This window comes from Molothrus aeneus, chromosome 6 (assembly GCF_037042795.1).
Source record: "Molothrus aeneus isolate 106 chromosome 6, BPBGC_Maene_1.0, whole genome shotgun sequence".
Classification (NCBI taxonomy): domain Eukaryota; kingdom Metazoa; phylum Chordata; class Aves; order Passeriformes; family Icteridae; genus Molothrus; species Molothrus aeneus.
The window spans coordinates 24,992,780-25,013,937 of NC_089651.1; the positions used below are offsets into that span (position 1 = coordinate 24,992,780).

The following is a 21,158-nucleotide window of genomic DNA, read 5'->3' on the forward strand; positions in this document are numbered from 1 at the left end:
CCGAGCACAAGGGCGACTGCCACACGGCACAGATCGCCTGCTTCTCGGCTTTCAGTTCCTCTGGAGCATCCTTAGCACGGGGATGCAGCTAGCACCCAGCAGGTGGGATGCTCCTCTGCAGTGGCTGCCCTCGCATCTGCGGCAGCGAGAGAATCCATCTCGGCTCTGCTCCAAGGGGAGTAGAAGATCGTATCAGCTTGCCTCTCCTCCCCTTCCTCTTACGCAATTCAGCATGCAAGGGAGTGACTGGATTTTTTTTTTTCCCACTCTCTCAGGGAGTTGGTTTTCACTTCCTGTGCTCGCTGAGCCTTTGTCTGCGCTGGACGCAGCTGAAGGCGCACCTGAGGGGTGAAGGCACAGCGGGGCGGCGGGGACACCCCGCTCCCTCCCGCAGCAGCTGAGCGAGAGCGCCCAGGTGGGGCTGAGAGCACATGCCTGGGCTCAGGGGCAGGGGCACCCCGGCTACCTCGGGGCGAGCCGGAGTCCGGAGCGCAGCCTCGGCCATGCTCCGGCTCCCTCTCGCCCCGGGTGGTCATGCACCTGAACGCTGTCCCTCTTAGCTCCATATGTCTTCTCCCTTCCTTTAGGAAAGGACTGAAGTCTTAAGTCAAGCCAAGATGGCCAGAAGGAGTCCGGGTCCGTGGTTTGTACCCTGGGTCTGCCTGGTGCTGGTGCTGCACTTGGGCGAAGGGCAGAAGGAAAAACCCTTCGGTGAGATGTGCCTGGAGGACTTCACGGCAGGGCTGCCGGACTGGGTGCTGGACACAGACGCCTCCGTCCAGAATGGAGCCACCTTCTTGTCGTCCCCCATGGTGCATCGGAGCAGGGACTGCATGCGAGCCTGCTGTAAGGACCCCGCTTGTAACCTGGCTCTCGTGGAGCAGGGCCCGCGCTCGGAGGAAGACCGCATCCAGGGCTGCTTTCTCCTCAATTGCCTCTATGAGAAGGCTTTCGTTTGCAGGTTTGCCAGGAAGATCGGCTTTCTCAACTTCTTGAAGAAGGACGTGTACGATTCCTACCTGGCAATGCAGAATCACAGACCTAGTGGTAAGGTGCCCGTAATGGATCCCTGCAAGCCAGGTCTGGAAGAGTATTAATGGTCACTTGGTGCCAGCTCCTCCGGCCATCCTATGAGCATTAAGGGTCACTTGGTGCCAGCTCCTCCGGCCATCCTATGAGCCACAAAGGTTTTTCCCAAACCCCAGTGCTCATTTTTAAGATCTGTGCCTCAGTCTACTTGTTAGTAAATGAATAAGGAATCTCTCTTTAACCTGTTTGAAGCAGGTGGAGTGTGTGATTAACCAGTCAGAGTTTTTGCTACTTGACAATGTAGAGAAAAAGGTGTTATTTTTCTTCTCCCTTCCCCTGGGCCTTTGAGGTTGGAAAGTGAAATCTTCTAAAAAGCTACACATCACCAGGTTTTAAAGGGCTGCATTAATCTCTTAATTGCTCAGGGGCTGGAGGCAGGATGCAATCCACTTACCTTTATTTAACAGCAGCCTGGATGGTGAGGTGCGTCTGTACTTCTCTGCTTGTTGGGGCTGTTTCTGCTTGTTGCTTCTGGGAGAGGAGCAGCTGGTCATAACATTTCCCCTTTGGAGGTGGGTTTCTCTTCTGCAATCCCTGTTTCCCTGCTCTAAAAGATTGCACCCGGACGCAGAGAGCCAGGCAGAAAAGGAACTAATCTGAAGCTGGTCACCTGTCATCTCCAAAGAATTGCAGTGTGTTCAGAAACACTAAAACCACAGCAGCTTCTCCTTTTGTCCCCTCCTTCTGTTTTGGTTGAAGCCTAAGAAGGCTGGCATGTTTCTAGCCTGGCTGGGTCTTTGTCAACCATAACCAGTTTATCATTTGTTGGTCCCTGGGCAGGGCTGTTAGGGATATCTCTATGGGTAATCCTCCTCACACCCCCTCCCAGCCCACCTGTGGGAAGGAAAGGATCTGTGAAGATGGCAAGGGGAGCATCTAGGTGGGTGCAATGGCTTGATGATGTGAGCTTTGTTCTTCTGCTGGGATGTGCCAGCCTGAGGCCTTGTGGGTGCTGGAAGTGGGAAATGGCCCCAAACTTCACAATGACCACTTCTCCATCCTGAGTAGCAGTGTGAGGGGGTTTGGAGCAGGGCACAACTTCTCTGAAGCGGCCCTTGGGTGTTGCTGGTTTGAACAGCAGTGTGGCAGAAGTGGTCCTCCTGATCCTCTGTCTCTGCTCATGGCTTCCTACTGGATTTTAGGGTTTTTTGTCAGGTGTCTGACTGTTTCAGTATTTCTCCCACATCTCTGTTCCAGGCTCAAAATCCTTTTCACAGGAGCTGCAGTTAGGGAGGAACTGAAGGCCACATCACCAAGACTGGAGGTGGCATGCTGGCAGCTATCTAAACTCCTATATGCTTTGCTGTAGGAGGAAAAGGGAATACATCATCTCTAGTACATCCTGATTTCACAAGATTAGATTAAAATACAATGTACTCTTGAGCAATTCAGCCTCTTTACCTCTGTGGAGCAGTGCCTCATACAAGAAGACTGCAAGCCCCTCGTCTCTTGGCTGGTCCCAGGACCTGGCATTCCATGTGTGCAGATCTTTAGAAAGTGTCCCGGGGTCACTGACCTCTCTGTGGGACCAGAAGTGACATGTTTGCTAAAATATGGCACCGAGCTGCAGCACCCCAGAATATGAAGTTGCTGTCTTGCAATCCACCCCTGGTGCTCCTTTCACCGATCCTGGCATGGCTGCGGTGGAGCAGGAAGACCCAGGAGGGTTTATCAGTAAGAGGTGAAAAGCACTCCAGAAATGCAGTTTGGGTGCCTCTCCTTACTCACATGGGGCTTGTGCCTCGGGCTGCTGTGGGTGTAGGAAGGGCTTGGTCTCTTCTAGAGCTGTCTTTGTCTTTCAGAGGGTGCTGGGTGCCAGGCAGGTCTCCAGCTGTAGTGACAGACACTGGGCACTCACCGCTGTTATTTGGGTCAGGCTGCAATGTCCGTGCTGTGCTTTTATTGGAAATGTGTTTCCCTCCTCTCTGAATTTTTTAGGCATTGTCTTTGATACCAAAAGCTTTTTGAATAACGTTGAATGACGTTTGAAAAACGTTTGAATAACTGGAGGGCTAGCAGGGGAAAGAGACCAAGAGAGTTATGTTACTGGAGAAATAACTTAGTCCTCCTCCCTACAGCAGTTGATGAGATACTTAAAAATGTTGATGTCCATTTTGATTCAGATATAAAGCAAAAAAATCCAGAGCAAAACCCCAAGCCCTTCCAGCCATGATGCTGGAATTGGGTCGATGCAGGACCTGTCTGGACAGGAAGGTGGATGCCTGGCTGTCAGTGAGGGGGAAAAGGGGAAGGGCACAATGGGGCAGGTGCAGGAACCTCTGGGCACTGAGCATGTCTGCCTGGAAGCATAAGGAAGCTCTACAGCCTTTTTGCTTCTGGACCTTTTAGGGATGCCTGAAGAGGCCGGGTGAAACAAGTGTTAAAGGAAGCTGGTTTTGGCATGTCAGGTCTTCCTCCCAAAATCTTGGCCCAGGTTTTGGACTGGAGACAGAACTGTGTTGTTTTCCTGCTGTTGCATTGTATCACTGCTAAAACATGAAGTTTTGTGACTACTCTGGATCCCGGGTTACTGTCAGTCCCCTGATTCTGGCCCTAAGGGTCTGCAGGAAGCTTATCTGCTGCTTTATCATGCATTCCTTTCCTGTATGCCTGCTGTCAGGTGTCCTAGGAACCTTTACCTGTATCACTCTTTCAACACCCTCTGCACTGATAAGAATTAAATGCAGTTTTTTCTAGTGAATAATGAAATACCCAGTTAGTGATTCCAGTGGGTGACATTAAACAAAAAAGTCACAGGTTATAAGACCCACACTACTACTGCTACTACAGGGAGCAGACCTGTTGAATTAAGAGGTTTATATATGTTTAGGAGGAGACTAGGTAACACTTGAAAGAGAGCACACAGCTGGGGGCTGCTGAATGGACAAATTTAATCTTGGAGTGTTTCTAGAGCCTGATGGAAGTAGCTGGAAGAGCATATTCTTGCAGTGCTCTTGCTTCTCTTCAAGCATCCACAATGAGGGATGGCAAGTGAACACAGGGACAGGGGAACCTGCTCTAACCCACTCTTGCCACTCTTACATTGTTATGACTTCAGAAAAACCTGTGGGGACAGTCAACAAGGAATACAGCTGAAATCTGGATTCTGCACATCTTCTGAATGTATTTTCAGTGTTTTGCAGAGCAAGAGCTTCTGAGTTCTTCATAAGCTGGTGACAACAGCTTGGCACTGTCTCTTGCCTGTTTCAGCTAACGTACAGCCTGAAGTCTCTGATGTTATTGTTAAAAGGCACAATCTTCTTAAATGATTCCTGAGCCTGAACTTTGGTGCGAGTTTTCTGCCTGGCTCATCCGGGAGGGGCAGGCTCACCGTGCACTTTATTGGTTATAATGGAGCCCAGTGTTTAAGTAACTAGCCCAGCTTATTCTGGTCTAGGCAAACCAGTTTTGGGTGTGAAACTGGAAAATAACCTCCCTGAACCTTTGTCCATTTCTTGAACTGAACCTTTTGTGGTTGTTTTGAAATGCTCAGTGACGCTCTCCTACTCCTGTTGAATCCAAGGCTTGTGAGTGGGAGACAGAAAGAACCACAGGACTCTGATCAGATATGTCTGCTCCTGCCTCACCATGGAGGGAGATTCGCAGGCTAAAACTTTGGTAATGCAATTCAAAAGGAGAGCTCCCCAAGAGTAAAGCTCATCCCTCCTCAAATGTTTGGTCCTATGCTGGTTTCCATTCTGTGGACAACTAAAATGAGCAGCAGTGGTATCACAGCTGGAGCTGGGACAGGTCCCCTTTGGGTGATGCTGTTGAGCCCTGAGCCAGCTGCTCATCCTTAAGCTCAGGCCAGGAGATGGGAATTTGCAGAGTCAGTACCCACAGCACAGATTCAGAGGCTAATGTGTACTGGAAGGGTCCTGGAAGACCAGCTGGTCCAGATCCTTGCTCAGAGTGGGTGATGAGGGCCTTCTACTCCACTTGCTGTGAAATAAGTGAGTATTTGTCATGCAGCATTTACTGAAGTGGCTACATCATGTCCTGTCTCCAGAGCTCCAGTCTCCTCAAAGAGACTGGAGGCACAAACCAATCTTCACTAAAATAGCATAAATACCTGTGGGAGAGTCTTTCCCTCTGCCTGCCAAAGCAAATAGGAGTGGTTTCCCACACTCTGAGGAAGGATGAAGGGAACCTAGTGACAGCAGCATTTTATGTTATTCTGAAAATATAATCCATGCAGTCATACTGTATTGTTTTAGAGAGGTTAAGTTGATCTGCTCTGTGCACCACTTACAAACCATTACAAAACCACTAGAAACCAATGCTGAGAGCTGCTTGGCTGTGCAGGAGTTGTTAGAAAACTGTATGGCTTTATCATGACTGTATTTGCTGCCAAGCCAGGATGAAGCCCTAAAGAAAGAGCCTGTATTTCTCTTTCTCCAGGCACTGCATTGCGTTGCCTTGTTCCCTTTTCTCTCTTTCCACCTCAGGCAAATTAATACTGTGGCAGCAGTGTCATCCTTCATTACCTCTGCCCATGGAAATGGAGAGTTTTCTAGTGTGGATGGGTGAGGAAGCTGTTCACTTTTAAATGACTTCCCTGGAAGCAATGCAGCAGCAGAAGTTTAACATTTGTGGGAAGAGCCACACTGCTGCCCACGTTCTTTTGCAGCAGACAGGTTCTGCTGGCTTCTGACACTTGAAATCTCCAAGGTCCTGTGTCTCATGGATGCTGGAATTTGGGTGGCCTCATTTTTGCTCCTGTCTCTGCTCCTGGCCTGGTCAGTGGCTTCAGCAGTGGCTTTTGTCCCTGGTGCATACCACACTTGTCTCATTTGCAGGTTGCTCCTGCAAAGCAGGAGTCAGCAGTCAGCAGAGGGCTGTAGGGCCCCTCAGTCACTATGAGAAAGCTTTCCTTCTCTTTCTAGTGATAACCTCAAATCATTCTGAGGTATTTTTAAGCATTGCTGTGTAGTCTCAGCTACTCAGGGTGTATCTGCATGAGCTCTGGAATGGAGAAAATCTGGTTTTCCATAGATCTCAAGGGCAAAAGCTAATATCTGAATTCCAGAAGAGAAAAACCTCCAAACTGTGAGCTTTGCAAGTACGTTCTGCCATGGGATTTCAATGGTGCCTGCATAGCAAGGTCCCTAGTGGGGTCTCTCCCCCACTTTGATGCTTATTTTTGAAGCCCTTGTAGAAATGAATATCTTTTAAATTCCAGTTCCCCCATCAATTTTGGTTCAAGCTAACTCATTTGAGGTGAAGCCAGACAAGCCACTGACTGCATGAGCTTTTAAACAAGAAATTTTTAAAAAGTAAAAACCAGGGTCTCGGGTGTGAATAGAGCATGAGTAATAAAACTTTTTTAAGCAATTTGGAGTCCCTCTATCATGCTTTCCTCTGGAATCATAAAGAAAAGCTACATCCCCTACTAATGTGTTATATAAATGGGAGAGGAAATTGTTGCTTACAATGTGATTCCAGGAGAATGTTTCACAGTAAAAAGCACGCCACAGACAGCATCATAAAGCTTTAACCTCCCTGCTAATTACAGACTTTTACAGCTGAAACTTTCCATGGTCGAAAGAGCATTATAACAAAGGTTACTTTCATTTTTCCTACAGACTTTCAGAGCAAAACAGTGGAGTCTCTGTTGTATGAGCAGTTTGCTGATACTCACTGTGGGTCGGTCAGCACTTGCTTCTAAAGCTCAGGTGGAAAACAGCCACATTGCCAGGGAAGGCTTCCTACAGTCAGTGTGGCAGAAATACTCCAAAGTCACTGAACTTTCAGGCATCCTAAGGAGAAAAGGGATAGACTTGAAAAACAGGTCCTTAAATTCTAGTGAGCATTACTCCTTGGCAGTCACCACAAATCAAGAAATACTCTTGACTCTTCTTCTGGGTGTGAAGAGAGTCAGTAAATTTGGCTAATCAGAAATGGGAACTGGAGAAGTTGCTGACCCATTGAATAGAACTGAGCTTTTACTTGATCATGCAACCCACAACCCAAAGTAGCTGGATATTTGGCCTGCGATTTTTTGTTCAAAGTGTACATGCTTACATATGTCAAGGAAAAACATGATTTGGAGTCACGAGTTAAGGATCAGCCCCTGTGTTGTTGAAAAACTGGTCTTTTCCTTGTGCAATTGCACCCACCTACTGGGCTCACCCTGGCAGGACAGTGGCAGGGAGTAGGCTGCCTTTCTCCCTGCTGGGCTCCTGGTGTTTGCCTGGCAGGAATGGCAGGAATGTGACCCCTTTCCAGAGCTTGCAGTGGTGTGTACAAGGTGACAAAAGAACTAAGTGGCCTGTTTTAATGTCAGGTTTGTTTGTACATATGCCTTGTATTACATATGCCTTCAGTAGACTGCAGCAAGAGTCAGCAGCTGGGATCTGAATCCAGACACACAGAATTCAAACAGGAAATTAGGAGCAAGTCTGCATCAGTGAAAATAATCAGCTAATGGAGTAATTTTCTAAGGGGTTTGGACACTAATCCTCTCCTTCAGTCACAGTTGATAGAACAGTGTAATGGCAGAGTGATTTCTATCTAGCTTATGAATGATAGTTGATGCCTTTACAAAAGACTCAGGCTGAGCTGGAACACTGAATCTTGGACTTGGTACAGGTGCTACCAGGTGGAGTTTTATGGGCTGAGCTATGCACAAAGCCTGCAATCAGAGACGTTCAGGTCAGAAGGAATTATGAGTCAGGCTCAGTGGTGTCATTGTATAGCCTGTTCTTGCTGGCATGGGCAGGGATCAGTTTACACCTCTTGTACTTCCAGGCTGGAAAAACATTTAATAGATCATGGAAGTTACTGGTAAGATAATCTGTGAAACAGTACAAAAATAACAATCTCATGAATGGTTTTTTGTGCAGTTTTAAAAGCATGTATGTCAGAGAGTGGGGTGGAACATGAGCTGGAAGAGAAATATTTCCCATCCAAGTCCCACATTGTATAGCTCTGGCTAAATACACTGATGTAATGCTTAGAGATAGTGGGAGGAATGATGGGAGTCAGTCCCACATTCTTCAACACCCACATCAGGCCATCTGGCCAAGTGAAGGGTGGGCATTCCTCTGTGCTCTTCTGCAAGGATGTGGTCCCACTCTCAGGAGCACAATGGCTGTAGCCACAGGGCCACCCTCTTATGGTGGTTCCTGTGGACAGAAGTGCCCAGGGAGCCAGCTGGCTCAAAGAGACTGCCATAGTGGGTTGTGGACTTATTAAATTAGTGAGGGCACTAATAATGGTACTGATTGCCTCTTGCTTGCTCAGGCTGCAAGGGGTACAGCTGTATAAAAATGTTTTCCTTTTAGCAGTTAAAGTCTGGATTGATTTAGCCTGGAAGAATCCCCTTCCCTTGTCTTCCTGTAGTGGAGACAAGGACTGGACCCTTCAGCCTCTTACCCAAGCCTTGTTCTACATTTCTTCTGCAGATGACCACCCTCCAATAGCCCGTGCTGTCAAGGACATGAGGGTACAGCCAGGGGAGCCAGTGATGCTGAGAGGCACAGAGAGCACGGATGACCATGGGATAGTCAGCTATGAATGGAAGCAGATCCTTGGCGACCCCTCTGCGGAGATGAAGGTAGGGAGCTGCAGGGAATAAGCAGCTTGCTCATGGCACCTGTGTTCTGCACTAGGTTGATCAGTCAGAGCCTTGACTTAAATGTCACCTTAAAGCTTGACTTAAAGTTCACCTTGTCCTTCCTTTTTCAAGCCAGTCCATGCAGCAGCCTGTTTTCAAAAACTATGGAGTGATCCTTGCAGTTGCCCTCCCTGTCTCACACACATTTAGAAGTGTCATTTTTGGCCTCATTAGGTCTCAGGCTCCCTGCACAGGATGCTGTCACAAGTCTTCCTGAGCAACACCTGACCTGCCTGGGTGGGAGCAGCTGAGAGGGCTAAGCTTCCATGCAAGATCTGCCTCTGGTCCCAAGATCCCGTAGTTAAGTGAAGGGCCTTCTCTTAGTTTTACTCTGTCCACTTTAGTTTATTTCCTCTTCTGTCTCTGAACAATCTGGTCTCGGGCTCTGCTTCTGTTCTCCTGGGGCTTTTCCTGGACTTTGCCTCTCTTGAAATTGTTTTCTTCCTCCTATTCTATCTGAGCTGGAGCAGAAATCCAAGATCTCTGGGGTGTGAACGCTGCCCATGTGCTAGATGTTAAAAGTGAATTGTGGCTTTAGAAGGGCAAATTATTTATTTTAAACTTCTGCAAAATGCTTTGGGAAGCCACGGAGTTGATGTGGAGTTCTTGCACCTTTTGGAAGAATTAGCAAACAAGTACATCAGGCCCACAAGTGATTCTGAACATCAGCAGTGATGAACTCTAAAGTGCCAAGGGGTCTGTGTAATCCAGCAAGTGCTCCTTTCCTTTTCCCTTTGCCCTAGCCCAACCAAAGCAACTTCCTTGGAGGGGGGGAGGTCCCCTAATATTACGCTGTATTAACTACATAAAAATTATATATGGCAAGGCTGTGTTCTTTTGAAACCTAATCAAAACCAGAGATAGCATGGAAATGAATGTCCAATTCTATTGTAAATATAAAAGAAAAGTTTGTGTCAATAATATTGTAGCTTTCTCTTCTGACAAAATAATTAAATACAGCTACCTTATTCCCTATGTACTAAGTAAATGATTCATAATAGGTTTTGAGTTTTAAAAAGTTAAGTAAAAACTACAGGTATTTCTGTTCTCTCTAAAGAGTTTTATTTTCCCTTGTGCTTTCACAATGCCCCAAACCATGAAGTATCTGATTATGCTTGTGGTACTTGTTCTCTCTCCATTGCAGTTGGGTACCAGTCCGTGGGTTTGAGGGGATTGTCTAGTACTGAGACATTTTTCATGCCAGACATCTGCTTGAAGGTTTCCATCCAAGTTCCTTTCTCCCTAATACAGGAATATGGACCTTGCATAGTTTCAGTCACTTCTTCCTTAGAAGTACTTTTCTCCTACATAAGCCTTTCTTTTGCATTCTCAGAAGCACGAAGAAGATCAGGTAGAAATCTCCAACCTCCAGGTGGGGACTTACGTCTTCCAGCTCACTGTCACAGACACTGCACAGCAGCAAGACTTCACCAACATCACCATTGTGGTGCTGAGCTCTGAGCAGACAGAAGGTGAGCCTGAGCCCACACATGTCTACCTGGAGTCCTCGAGCCTGGGTGCTGCTCTGGCCTTACTGGTGCTTTTCTCAGAGGGGTGGATGGGAGAAGAGCACAACCAAGAGCCTGGACTTGCATGTCAGCTTTTCCCAGTAATAGCCTGCACTAGTAGTGCAAGGTCTCTGCATTCTTAGTGATCTATTTTGGAGTTTTCATGGACCCTTGCAGGAGATGGTGCCTGCAATAACCCCATCTGCTCTGCCTGTCATTGCTCTCTGCTGGGTGACACCAGAGTGGATGAAGTTTGGGGTGCAACTGAGGTTGCAAAACAGGAGAACATGAAAGGTTTTGTTGACTCTTGGTTTTGCTGTGAAGGCCCTTAGCTTGCAGGGTAGGTGGAGTCATCTGCAGGACATTCAATGTATCCCTGGATTTTTTTTTCTTTAATAGCTTTATTTAATGATGAAAATGTTTAACATTTCAAGTGTATTAGGAGTGAGGAGTTCTTGGACAAATGGTTGACTAGTAGCTAAACAGGGGATGTCTCCTACCTCAGGTACCATAAAAATATAAGAGCAGTTATGTCAAGTGATGCTAAAGGTCTGACCAAAGTCCAATACACTGCCTTCAACAGTGTGCAGAGGTTGGTACTTTGGAAAGAGTGCAAGAACATTACATGCTATCAGTAAATCTCTACTATGCTTGAGTAATCCCCAAGGATTTTGCAGCTGGGAGATGTTTTTAAGCAGAAGATGGTGTCTTTGTGTTCAATAACCATGTAGGAATCCCTTTTTGGCCTCATGTAATCTTTGAAAAGCAGCAACCTCCTGAAGCAAGGAGTTTCACAGCTTAACTATGAGCTGTGTGGGGATGCAGCTCCTTTTTTTTTATGGATGTACCACCTTCTAATTAGGTTTTGTGACCCTCCCTTTCATATAAAAAAATGAATTCTGTGATTTCCTACTCTCCTCCATGTTGATCAAGATTTTATAAACCTTTCAGACATGTCCTTTGGAAGATTTTTGTTTGCCTTCACATATACAAAACAGAAAGTCTTCCAAAGGACTTATCTAACCCAGACCCTTTTGTTAACTTTCTTGATAGAGCATTGTTTGACCCCAAAGAAGGTGGGTTGGTGTCGGGGATCTTTTCCACGCTGGTTTTACAACCCAAGCCTTCAGCAGTGTGAGGAGTTCATTTTTGGTGGCTGCAAACCCAACAAGAATAACTACTTACGGGAAGAGGAGTGTGAACTCGCCTGCAAGAATGTCAGAGGTGAGTACTTCAAAAATCCAGCATCCCTCTTTCTCATAGGATTGGGATGACCCTATGGATAAGTTCTGCAGCCTCTTGGCTGACACCTAATTAGAGCCCAGTAAGCTGAGGAGACTGGGCTAATTGTGGATGGGCAGTCATTGTCTTGGGCTGCCAACGTATCTGAGCCAGCTCCTAAAGCCCTGGACAGTGTCCCTGGTATTCCTCTGGCTGCAGAAGCCCTCATCCAATCTTTGTGTTGCATCTGAAGCCTAAATTCAGAGAGCAGCATCTTGCAGTTGGGCGCCAGAAATGAAGTTAATCTCCCTCATTGCCACCCTCAAGCCACTGAGAACAATTTAGTGCTGCTCAGATAAATGGGCTGAGCCTCTGCCAGGCCCATTGCAGTGCACAGCTTAAGAAGGAGGCTAAAGCCTTGGAAAAGAAAGACAATTTGGAAATGGTCTACCTTGTGGTAGGAAGTTCCCCTGTACTTCTCCAGGCTTGCCTCACATAGGTACAGGCTCATCCGGATCTTTGAGTAGTAGGCATCCATATTTCACCTCTGTAATCCAGGGCCCCCTTCCAGAAAATATGCTCTTCTCATGTGATACATGAAGGCAATATAAAGCTGATCTTAAGCTGAAAAAATGCTGTGGTAAGTTTATTTTATTTTATTTTTCCCCTTGTCTCTTCAGGTTCTGTTGGTGGGCGACAACAGCCAGGTGAGTCTCCCATAGGCCAGTGTAATCCTACTGCAAGCTTGGGCTGAGTGTCTCATGTCCATTCCTGTGGCTTTTGATTAGGACTCTGTGGAAAGTGAGGCACTGGAGAGTAATTTCTTCAGTAAGCCTTTCACTTTCATGTCATAGGATAATTTAGGTTGGGGATTACCTCTAGAGGTCATCTGATCCAACCCACTACTGAAAGCAGGCCCAGGTTTGAGTCACACTAAGTTGCTCAGCTCTTTATCCAGTTCAGTTTTGGGTATCTCTGAAAAAGGAGATTTTACACTTTGTCTGGTCCAACCATGCCAGTGTTTGATGACCTTCATTATAATTTTTTCCCCTTATACTGAATTGCTTTCCCTTGTTGCAACTCCTGTCTGTTGCTGCTCATCCTACTACTGTGCTCCAAAATGAATGTCTCTTCTATAATCTCTGTCTTCTCCTCATGCGACGTCTTGTGCCCCAGGCTCTTGCTGAGATTTATTCTAGTATGCCAATGTTTTTTGACACTGGGGAGCTGAGAACTGGGCACAATACTCAGCACTTGGGACCACCTCTAGAGCAAAGTGGCTTGAAGCTTTTGCAGCCCAGTGTGCAGGTTTCAGTTTGGCTTTCCTAATTTAATCCCCCATGCTTGGGCAATGTCTCCATATTCTTCCTGAGTAACTTATTCTTGCTTTCACCTGCTATGTACTTCTTTCTGAGAGGAAACATGGCTGTTTCCAGAGTAATGTTTCCTTTATAAACAGGAATTTTTTTGGGGGGGTTTAGGGTGGCATTGAGAAGAGACCTTTACCAGTCTGCCTTGTTTCTTGTTTGCCAGCCCTATCAGCAGCTTTTAAGTCCTTTGTAAAGCATCTGGCAGGGAGAAACAATGAATTTTAATGAGCTATCTGAACTGTTTCTGGTGCAGTATGCAATGGGAACTGTCAGGCCCCCTTCTTCAGATGCAAGGATGGTTGCTGCATTGATGCCTATCTGGAGTGTGATGAAACTCCTGACTGTGCTGATGAATCGGACGAGATGTACTGTGAGCAATGTAAGTACTTTAAATTCTGGCTCAGACAACTTTACCATCTGCCCAGGAATGGGTCCAATGTAAGTTACAGGTGCTGAGTCAATACTGTTTGATGTCCTCTGTTCTTAACTCCTGACCCTGCACTATCTCTTTCCACAGTATTACTGTTTGCAGGTTCTGCCATGTCCTGTATCTCTGCTGACTGCAAGAGATGACCTTCCTTCTATGATGTTTCCTGCCTCTTAAATGGGCTTTGAGTCTCTTCTCTGCACCTATCTGTAAGACTTCAGGCCTGTCTTTCTGTCCCCTTTCAATATTTTTCTTACTGAATGTCCTTACCCGCTCTCTTAGAGTGGGGAAATGGGGAAGGAAACCACTATTTCTCCAAGTCTGTCCTGTGGCACAGTCCCCTTAATATCTTCTTATGCTAATGTAAATGCACCCTATCTTCTCCCTTCTTCCATCCCTCCTCACCTCTTCTGAATTCCCATAATCTCTTTCCTATGTGTGGGTGTTTTGTTGCCTTTTTAGATTTGCAAGCCTATGATGCATCTCTCGCCTTCTTATATATTCTGCACTAGTACTATTTTATATTTCTTAAAACCTGGACTGGAGTGACTCTTTCCATACTTCTTGATGGAAAACAAAAATAAGAAAGTAGCCTTTATTTTCCTTAGTTTTGTCTCTGTATATATGAATTGAAAATTAGGAAGAGTTTCTTGCTACTACATTTTATTTTTCCCATGTTCCTCTCATGGCTTTGAGATACATAAGAACATCAAATGATATCTCCCTTCCTCTGGCTCGTGATAGCAAAGGAAGGTGCAGGAAAGCCCTGTCTGCCCATGTCTGCATGGACAGAGGCATTTCTTTTCAACTAGTGAGAAAAGCAACATGAAATGTTTCCCTTGCAGATGCTCGTGAGTTCAATAGGCTGCAGAAAATCAATGTCACACATAAGCAAGGTATGTATGTGCCATCCAGAGTACTTAGGCTGACCTCTGCCAGCTTTTGGTTTTTTCTTCAGTTTGTTGTTCCATGGTAAAACTGCTTCCCTCTATGAATCCAAAACCAGGTGTAGCATCTGGATAGTCCCTGTACTGAAAATGAGCAAGGGCCTGTTCTCTCACCTTGAGGACAGCTGTTGGCAGCAGGCATTCACTCTCCTGCCTAATCTTTTTCCATCCAGGTAGGTCTGATGCATGTTGCTTGCTGGGCACAGTACCTGGCCTGTACACAAGCCTGCAGCACAGTTTGCTTTTTTTTTGTTTTAAATAGTGCCAACCAAAGCAGTGTGGGGGACACAGCAATGTCTGTGCTCAATCCCATATCTTTGCCTTGTTTATTAAACTGTAGACAGTAGACCTATCACAGGGCTAAAAGAATATATTCCAAGTCACTTAAATGCAGCTGGGTTGTAGAGGTGACCTGAGCTGATCTGTAGTTTCTGTGTGTCTAGGCTCTTCATGTTCCCTTCTGCCTCCCAGGGAGGACAGGTCATTTCCACAGGGGAGTGAATCCAGGGTTTACCATGGCTCCTTACTCTGAAGTTCCTTTTTCTGCTTGCTAGTTGGATTTATGGCAGGTGCCAGCTCACCTTTGCATTGCAAATTTGACTAGCTGGCAACTGAGCAGTGGGGACCTGAGAGCCACTGTTCCAGCTATGGATTTCCTCTGCCATGGTGCTTGTGCCCTTTTGTTGTGAGCAGAAAATTTTTCTGCTCTGGGAAGACACTGCTTGGGCTAAAGCACCTCTGCCTTGCTTTGCCAGGCCACTGTTTGGACTTGCCTGATACTGGACAGTGCACTGAGAGCATCTCCCGCTGGTACTACAACCCATTCCTGGAGAAATGTGACCCCTTCACCTATGGGGGCTGTGGTGGCAACAGCAACAACTTTGAACAAGAGGAAGAGTGCATGAAATCATGTTCAGGCATCACAAGTAAGCATACATAGTGGGGGCTGGAGTTTTACTGATCAAACTGGGAAACCCGCTTCGGATTAAGTTCTGTGGTCCCAAAGAGGCAGTGCCTTGGGAGCTTTCAGTCAAAGCTTCTCTGCTGTCAAACCCTGGCCATGACCCACAGTATGGTCTATGGAGGATCTACAGCATCTTTCTGCAATGCAGCCTGTCATTTCACAGAGCTGGAAAGCATTTTGGGTGCTGATATTGAAGAAGAGACAAAGGAAGATAACAAAACTAGCCAGAGATATATCTGCTTTGAAGAGAATCTAACCTGGTATCTTGGCTCCAGGTCTCCCCAAGTGAGAGGGGAGAAATTGAGAAAATCCTCAATGACACATACTAGCCTGAAGCTTTAAACAAAACAGGGAAAGGGTTACACTGTACACTTGGTACATATTGCTTTGGAGGCCAACAGGAAGAATACTGCCAAACTGTATCTGCTAAAAGGCAAACTACCTCCCTCAGCTACACAGGGCCTCACAGCCCACCCTGAGGGCTCAGTACCTTCGCTGTCAAGGAGGGATGCTGTGTGCCTTCAGTCACTTCAGAGCACTGGAAATATGCTCCTCAGAAACCTGTCTTATCCCTTGTTCCAGCCTTCTTTGTAAAACCTTTTTTCTTTCCTCTGTGTTCCAATTCAGAAGCAGATGTCATTGGCCGAAGATGGGAATCATTTGAGTCCCAAACTGCTATGCTAAGTGAGTAACAATTCTCCCAACCAATCTTTCTTGTTGCTTCTCCTTGTCCTGAAAAATACTTTGTCTTTCCTTGCAAAGAGTAGCCTTCTCTCCCACACCCCTTTTGAAGCTGGGGGAGCAGTGTGGGATTTGTGGGATGCTGGCAGTGGCAAGAGGTGCTTCTGTGCACTGTGCAGCTGTGGTCAATTTTTTCCTGTAGCTCTTACAGAGGCTCCTGTTTTTCTTCCCATCAACTTGCATGAATGTTCCACTGTCCAACATCAAAAAATGGGAAGTAAAACTCTTCCTAAGGACCGGTTTCACATAAGGACTACGAACTTCTACAAGAAAGAAAGCTCAAGTGGATATGTGAATAATATCAAGTGCTAGACTGTGGGGAAATGTGATGACCTCTCTACAGCACTAAAAAAGCCCAATGTTACTGAAATACAAATTCTTTTAAAAATGTCACATGAAGGTTATTGTTCTTAAATCCTAGAGATTGATTTAATCCTTAAATTCACACTCAAAAGCATCATGTTTGACTGTCTCCACTGATGAGGCAGGGGTTTGCTGGGTTGGAGAAGTCCTCACACCAATGCCAAGAGTACTTTCCCACAAACTCAGCCTATCCTCCATAGCTCACTCCCTCGGTGTTGTCCCAGCCAGGAGGTGCCTTCTGTGACCACCCTTTGGTGGTCTCCCTGTTGAGGGATGGCACAAGGCTGCTGCTGCAGAAGGATTTGATATTCCTAGGGTTGTCAAAGGGCCAAGCCTGCCAAAGTCGCGGAACAGCCTTTAGAGGGCGTGGTGCATCTGGGAAACGATGATGGGAACTATCATTAGGGAGCCACAGGCTGGCTGTGGCATGCAGCTGCCTCTTTCTTCTCTGCCGGTTGTGCAGTGACCACCGTGCTGCCATGTCAGCTGTTGCCTCTTTGCCAGCACAATTACTGCAGTGGCTTTTGTGCTTGCCTCATCCTGGCCACTCCTGCTGCATCAGAGTTTGTGGAGCATCCCTTCTAATTGTGTTCATGTATTCCTGCAGGTGCCTTTGAGGTAGTGATTGCTGTGCTCCTTGGGATCTGCATCATGGTGGTCCTGGTGTTCATTGGCTACTTCTTCCTGAAGAAAAGGAAGAAGAGCAGCCACCGCCGTCAGCCTCCCACTGCTACCAACTCAACCCTCTCCACCACAGAGGACACTGAGCGTCTGTTCTACAGCAGTGGCATCAAACCAGTCTGACCTACAGCCTCTTTCTCCAGCTCAGCACTAGGGCACTCCCCAAAACTTCTGGGGTTCTGTTTTTAGACACAGGTCTGTGCCTGAAGGACTCGTTCTCTGAGAAGACATTTGGAGCATCAGGCCAAGATTCAACTGTGATTTGGCAGTACTACTATTTGTGATTGTCTAGGCTAAATGGCTGCTCTGCAAAGTGAGGAACTGGGAGCATTCTGTTGCTCTCTGACAGCCATCCATTCCTAACCTCAAACAATCCAGTGAAACTCTGAATTACATCTTTCTTCCTGCTCAAACCTGGAGCACTTTGCTCAACTTCCTGAAGGAGTCTGGAACTGGATCTGTGTAGCATTCATGTTGGTGAATGGTGCAAGCTCACCAGAGCCAGCAATTTGTTTTCAGTGTCACTTTCTGCCACTCAACTTGTATTTTCCTCCCCTTCTGCAAGGTGCCCTGCCTTTCAACAGTCTACCTGGTCGTGGTGCATCCCTTGAGGTCTGTGGGATTCACATAATCATTCAGACCTGATCCAAGGGCTCTCTGACACTCTCTGGCAGTTCCTGTTTTCAACATGGACAGAAACAGAAATACCTGCTTAAGTCACTAGGCTTTGTTTTTTAACAGAAAAGCATACCTAGACATTTTGCTGGCTGGCTGCTGTGTTTCAGTCTCCCGTGTACAGTACACGTTCACCATTTTTCTCTCTGTGAGTTGCCCTGGTTACTTTCCCAGTGTTCAGTCTGAACCCAAACACATTGAGAAAATATCTATTTATTCTCACATGAAGTAAATGTCCATACTTCTGCTGATTGTGCAGGAAAGCTGCAGCTCTGATTTCACTGCATGTTCCTGTGAGCACACTGCCTGACCTGAGTCCCTGGCGTCTCCCAGAGCACAGGAGTGGGCTGGATACCACCAGCTAATATCCACAGGCTTCCTTGCTCCTGCTGACTTGTCCCTTCTGATGCAAGATGAGCCCAGCCCAGCTCAGGCAGGTCCAAAGCTCATGTCTGGCCCCAAGGCAGCATGTGAAATCCCCACTTTGCCAATGTCCTGTTCCCAGTCCTGGTCCTATATGTTCTCCTGTAGTCCCTTTGCATTGAGATGCTTCTGAGCTTTGTCCTGCATCTGCTGGTCCAGACTTGTACCTCAGTGAGCTGAGGATTTCTGTTGAGGCAGAAGAAGCTATTTGTGAAAGGCCTGATGTGCTGTCAGCTGTGGGGCTGGCATCAATCCCTAAACTTCCAGTGCCTGCTGCTCTTGGAAAACAGCTGTGAAGAGAGAGGAAACCAGTGTGTGTGCATGTGTGTGTGTGTGCGTGCGTGTGTGTGTAAGAAGCATAGCATAAATCTATGTACAGACTTTAGTTTAAATGCTTGGGACTCTCAGGGCCAAGGGCAGAGTGGTTCTGGAATGCTCTGGTGAAGGCATTCCCAGCTCAGGACATGGCTCAGGTCCTCTCAAGTGCAGTGGCAGGGGAGCTGCCTCCTTGGTCTGATGCCTGGGCTGAAAGGAAAGAAACTGCTGCCCAGAGTCTGCTGGCATTCTGACTGCAGGCGTCTCCCCAGCACAGGCATCTGCCTCAGCATTCCTGGGTCAGATTCCTCCTTTTTGTGACCTGTCTCATATCATTTCTTCCATCTCTTTGTTTTTCCCACAGCCTATCGTGGCCTATGCAATAAACCTAATGTCTTGATTTATTTTTTTGTGTGCTTACTCTGATAATAAAGAGATGTTTGTCTTATCTGGCTTGGGAGTGGTGTCTGAAGAGCAATGGCCCACAGAGGGTGCAGGTACAGTTCCCATGCCTGCTATCTCACAGCCTTTCATCTGCCCCAGCTGTGGGATCTCGGGAGAGCTGCTGCAGCAGCGGGCCCCTGCCGTGGGGAGGGCTGCAAGCGGGGGTGCAACATATGTGGGTACCTGAAGAGGAAACTCCTGCAGGAGGTGTTCTGGGAGAAAGATTATTACCCACTAAGTCACCCAGAGAGCAAGGCAGGGTGTAACCTGAAACTGGGTTCCAGCTGGTCAGACTGGTTTGGGCTTTGGGTCTGAAACCAAAAGCAGACACTATTCTTTAGACAGGAGTTGCTCTAGCTGTGTCTTCAGGCTGGTGATCACTCAAGAACTGCGATGTAAAGTCAGCTAAGTGTTACTGGCTAATTGGCAGTGAGTTTGCCCAGCAGCCAGGTGGACCTGCCCTGCACCACTGCCCCGGCCACCCTGGCTGGGCTCCGAGTGCTTGCAGCAGGAATGCTTTCTGCCCGCACTCTGCTCTGGGCTGTGGGCTTTGCTCTGGCATGAGCATGCACTCTACAGCAGCCCTCCCATCGTGCCATCTCCAGCCACTTAGAGGTGTAAGTGCAGACATTATCCCTCCTGTCCCCTGAAGTGCTGCTCCGGGAGCTCAGCTGGGCCGATGGGGTCACCGCTCCCCTCCCGGCGGTGACCCCTGGCCTGGGAGCGCCACTGAAACCACGAGTGCTTCACTCGTGACAGTCTCCAGAGACAGGCAGGTACGTGCTTTGCAGTCTCTTTTGCTTACAGCACACCTTTGTGTCCCCTGGTGTTGGACACAGCCCTGTTGGAGGCTGCAGGTCTGGCCTGAGCCCTCCTCCGTGAGGCTTCTGGGCCTGCTCCCCCCAGATCCCACCTGCCTTCAGCCCCTGCACCTCCACCTGACACAAGGGCTCCTGCTTCCCAGGACATCTCAGCTCTTGGAAATTTTCAGATGGGAACAAGAGCCCAGAGTTTGAAACTTTGCAAAATGGGAATCCCACTCCTCAGGGGCCAGCAGTGAGGGGAGGCTGCCTCACTGCCTCACTGCCCAAGCAAGAGCAGTGTTCAGTGACAGCTGAGCTGCCCCATTGCACTGGCTGTGTCAGACAGGGAGCACATCCTCCATGTTCCCCAGCTGCCAGGAACATGCAGCTGTGTGAAGCTGCTGGCTGGTTCAGGGCAGGAGGCTCTGAGCTCTGGACCTGCCCCTTGTCCTTGCAGTGTACACAGACAATGCCTTGGTCAGTGTTTTCCAAAGGGTTGTTCGCAAGCCTTGAGGAGCCAGGCTCCTGCCAGACTCCAGGAGCTGCTGCCTCACTGAGGAGAAATTCCTGCTCCTTCACATTGTCCAGTCTGCCTGCTGGTGGTTCCCACCTCTGCAGAAGGATAACTGTGGAACTTCTCTGTCCTTCCTGACCAGCAAAGCTGTTTAGTCACCTTGCTTGGATTGTCAGGAAGGAGGATTCACCTCCTTCTGAGGCTGAGATTATCCCAGCAGGCTGGAGAGGACCTCACGGGTTTGTGTGGCTTACTGGCCTGGATACAGGAAGCATTAGCTCACAGCTAAACATCGTGTGTGTGTCTCTGGCTTCCAGGGCACCATGGTTCTGCAAACCAATGCAGCAGCTGCCCTGATACAACAAGGGATGGCTCCACAGTGGCAGGCCAGAGTACTGTTCCACACACAAAAGCTGCAGTGGGGGGAAACTTTCTGATAAGTTGCTTTGGCCCTCAGGCCTAATTTATTGCCTAAGGAAGAAATTATTTTGGTTTTGAGACCAAACTGTTTTCATTCTGGTTAAAAAGAAGAGTTCTAAAGCTGGGGGAAAGAAGGAACAGTTTGATGCAAGCATTGCATAATGTAAAGACAGATCTTGAATCTCATTTTTGCCCACCTTACTTCAAGCAGTAGGAATGACCAGACTTGCTCCTACTGGAGCTGCTTTGAGCTCCTAAATGGCGCACATGCAGATTTGAAGTCTAGTCCGCTTTGTGGTAAGCAAACCTTGCTCACTGAAGTAATGCCTGTGTGAGAAATAACCTGTGAAAACTTCCCAGACAGTTTTGTTTTTTTCTTTTCCTCCTTGGAATCATGGAGAGAGAAACTGTAAATACTGTCCCTTGGTTATCAAGCATAGAACTGAATGTTATTGTAGTAGCTTGTAATCACAGAGAAATACAATCACCTCTAGAAATTCTAGCAGCTCTGATCTCTTCTGTAGCACCTAACAGGGCATGGAGGAACCTTTCTGCAAGGAAACCTGGCTGACCAGTAAGTGTTTCCTGGGCAAGGTGCCACATGAGGTGTGACAGAGTTTGTGTGGCCCTTATTC

General features: G+C 47.4%; 1 protein-coding gene across 3 annotated transcripts; it reads left to right on the plus strand.

Annotated features, from left to right (window-relative positions):
- The first annotated feature begins 316 nt into the window (after positions 1-316).
- SPINT1 (serine peptidase inhibitor, Kunitz type 1) lies at positions 317-18,790 on the plus strand. Of its 3 annotated transcripts, XM_066552992.1 has the most exons (11): positions 317-415; positions 588-1,047; positions 8,496-8,647; positions 10,041-10,179; positions 11,269-11,439; positions 12,117-12,143; positions 13,060-13,185; positions 14,079-14,129; positions 14,936-15,106; positions 15,772-15,828; positions 16,856-18,790. In XM_066552992.1, exons 2-11 carry the CDS (start codon positions 618-620, stop codon positions 17,050-17,052), a joined length of 1,521 nt encoding a protein of 506 aa, XP_066409089.1. In that variant the 5' UTR covers positions 317-415; positions 588-617; the 3' UTR covers positions 17,053-18,790. The 3 variants fall into 3 exon arrangements, with proteins under 3 accessions (XP_066409089.1, XP_066409090.1, XP_066409091.1); XM_066552993.1 differs by lacking the exon at positions 14,079-14,129; XM_066552994.1 differs by lacking the exons at positions 14,079-14,129; positions 14,936-15,106; positions 15,772-15,828.
- Positions 18,791-21,158: the final 2,368 nt, after the last annotated feature.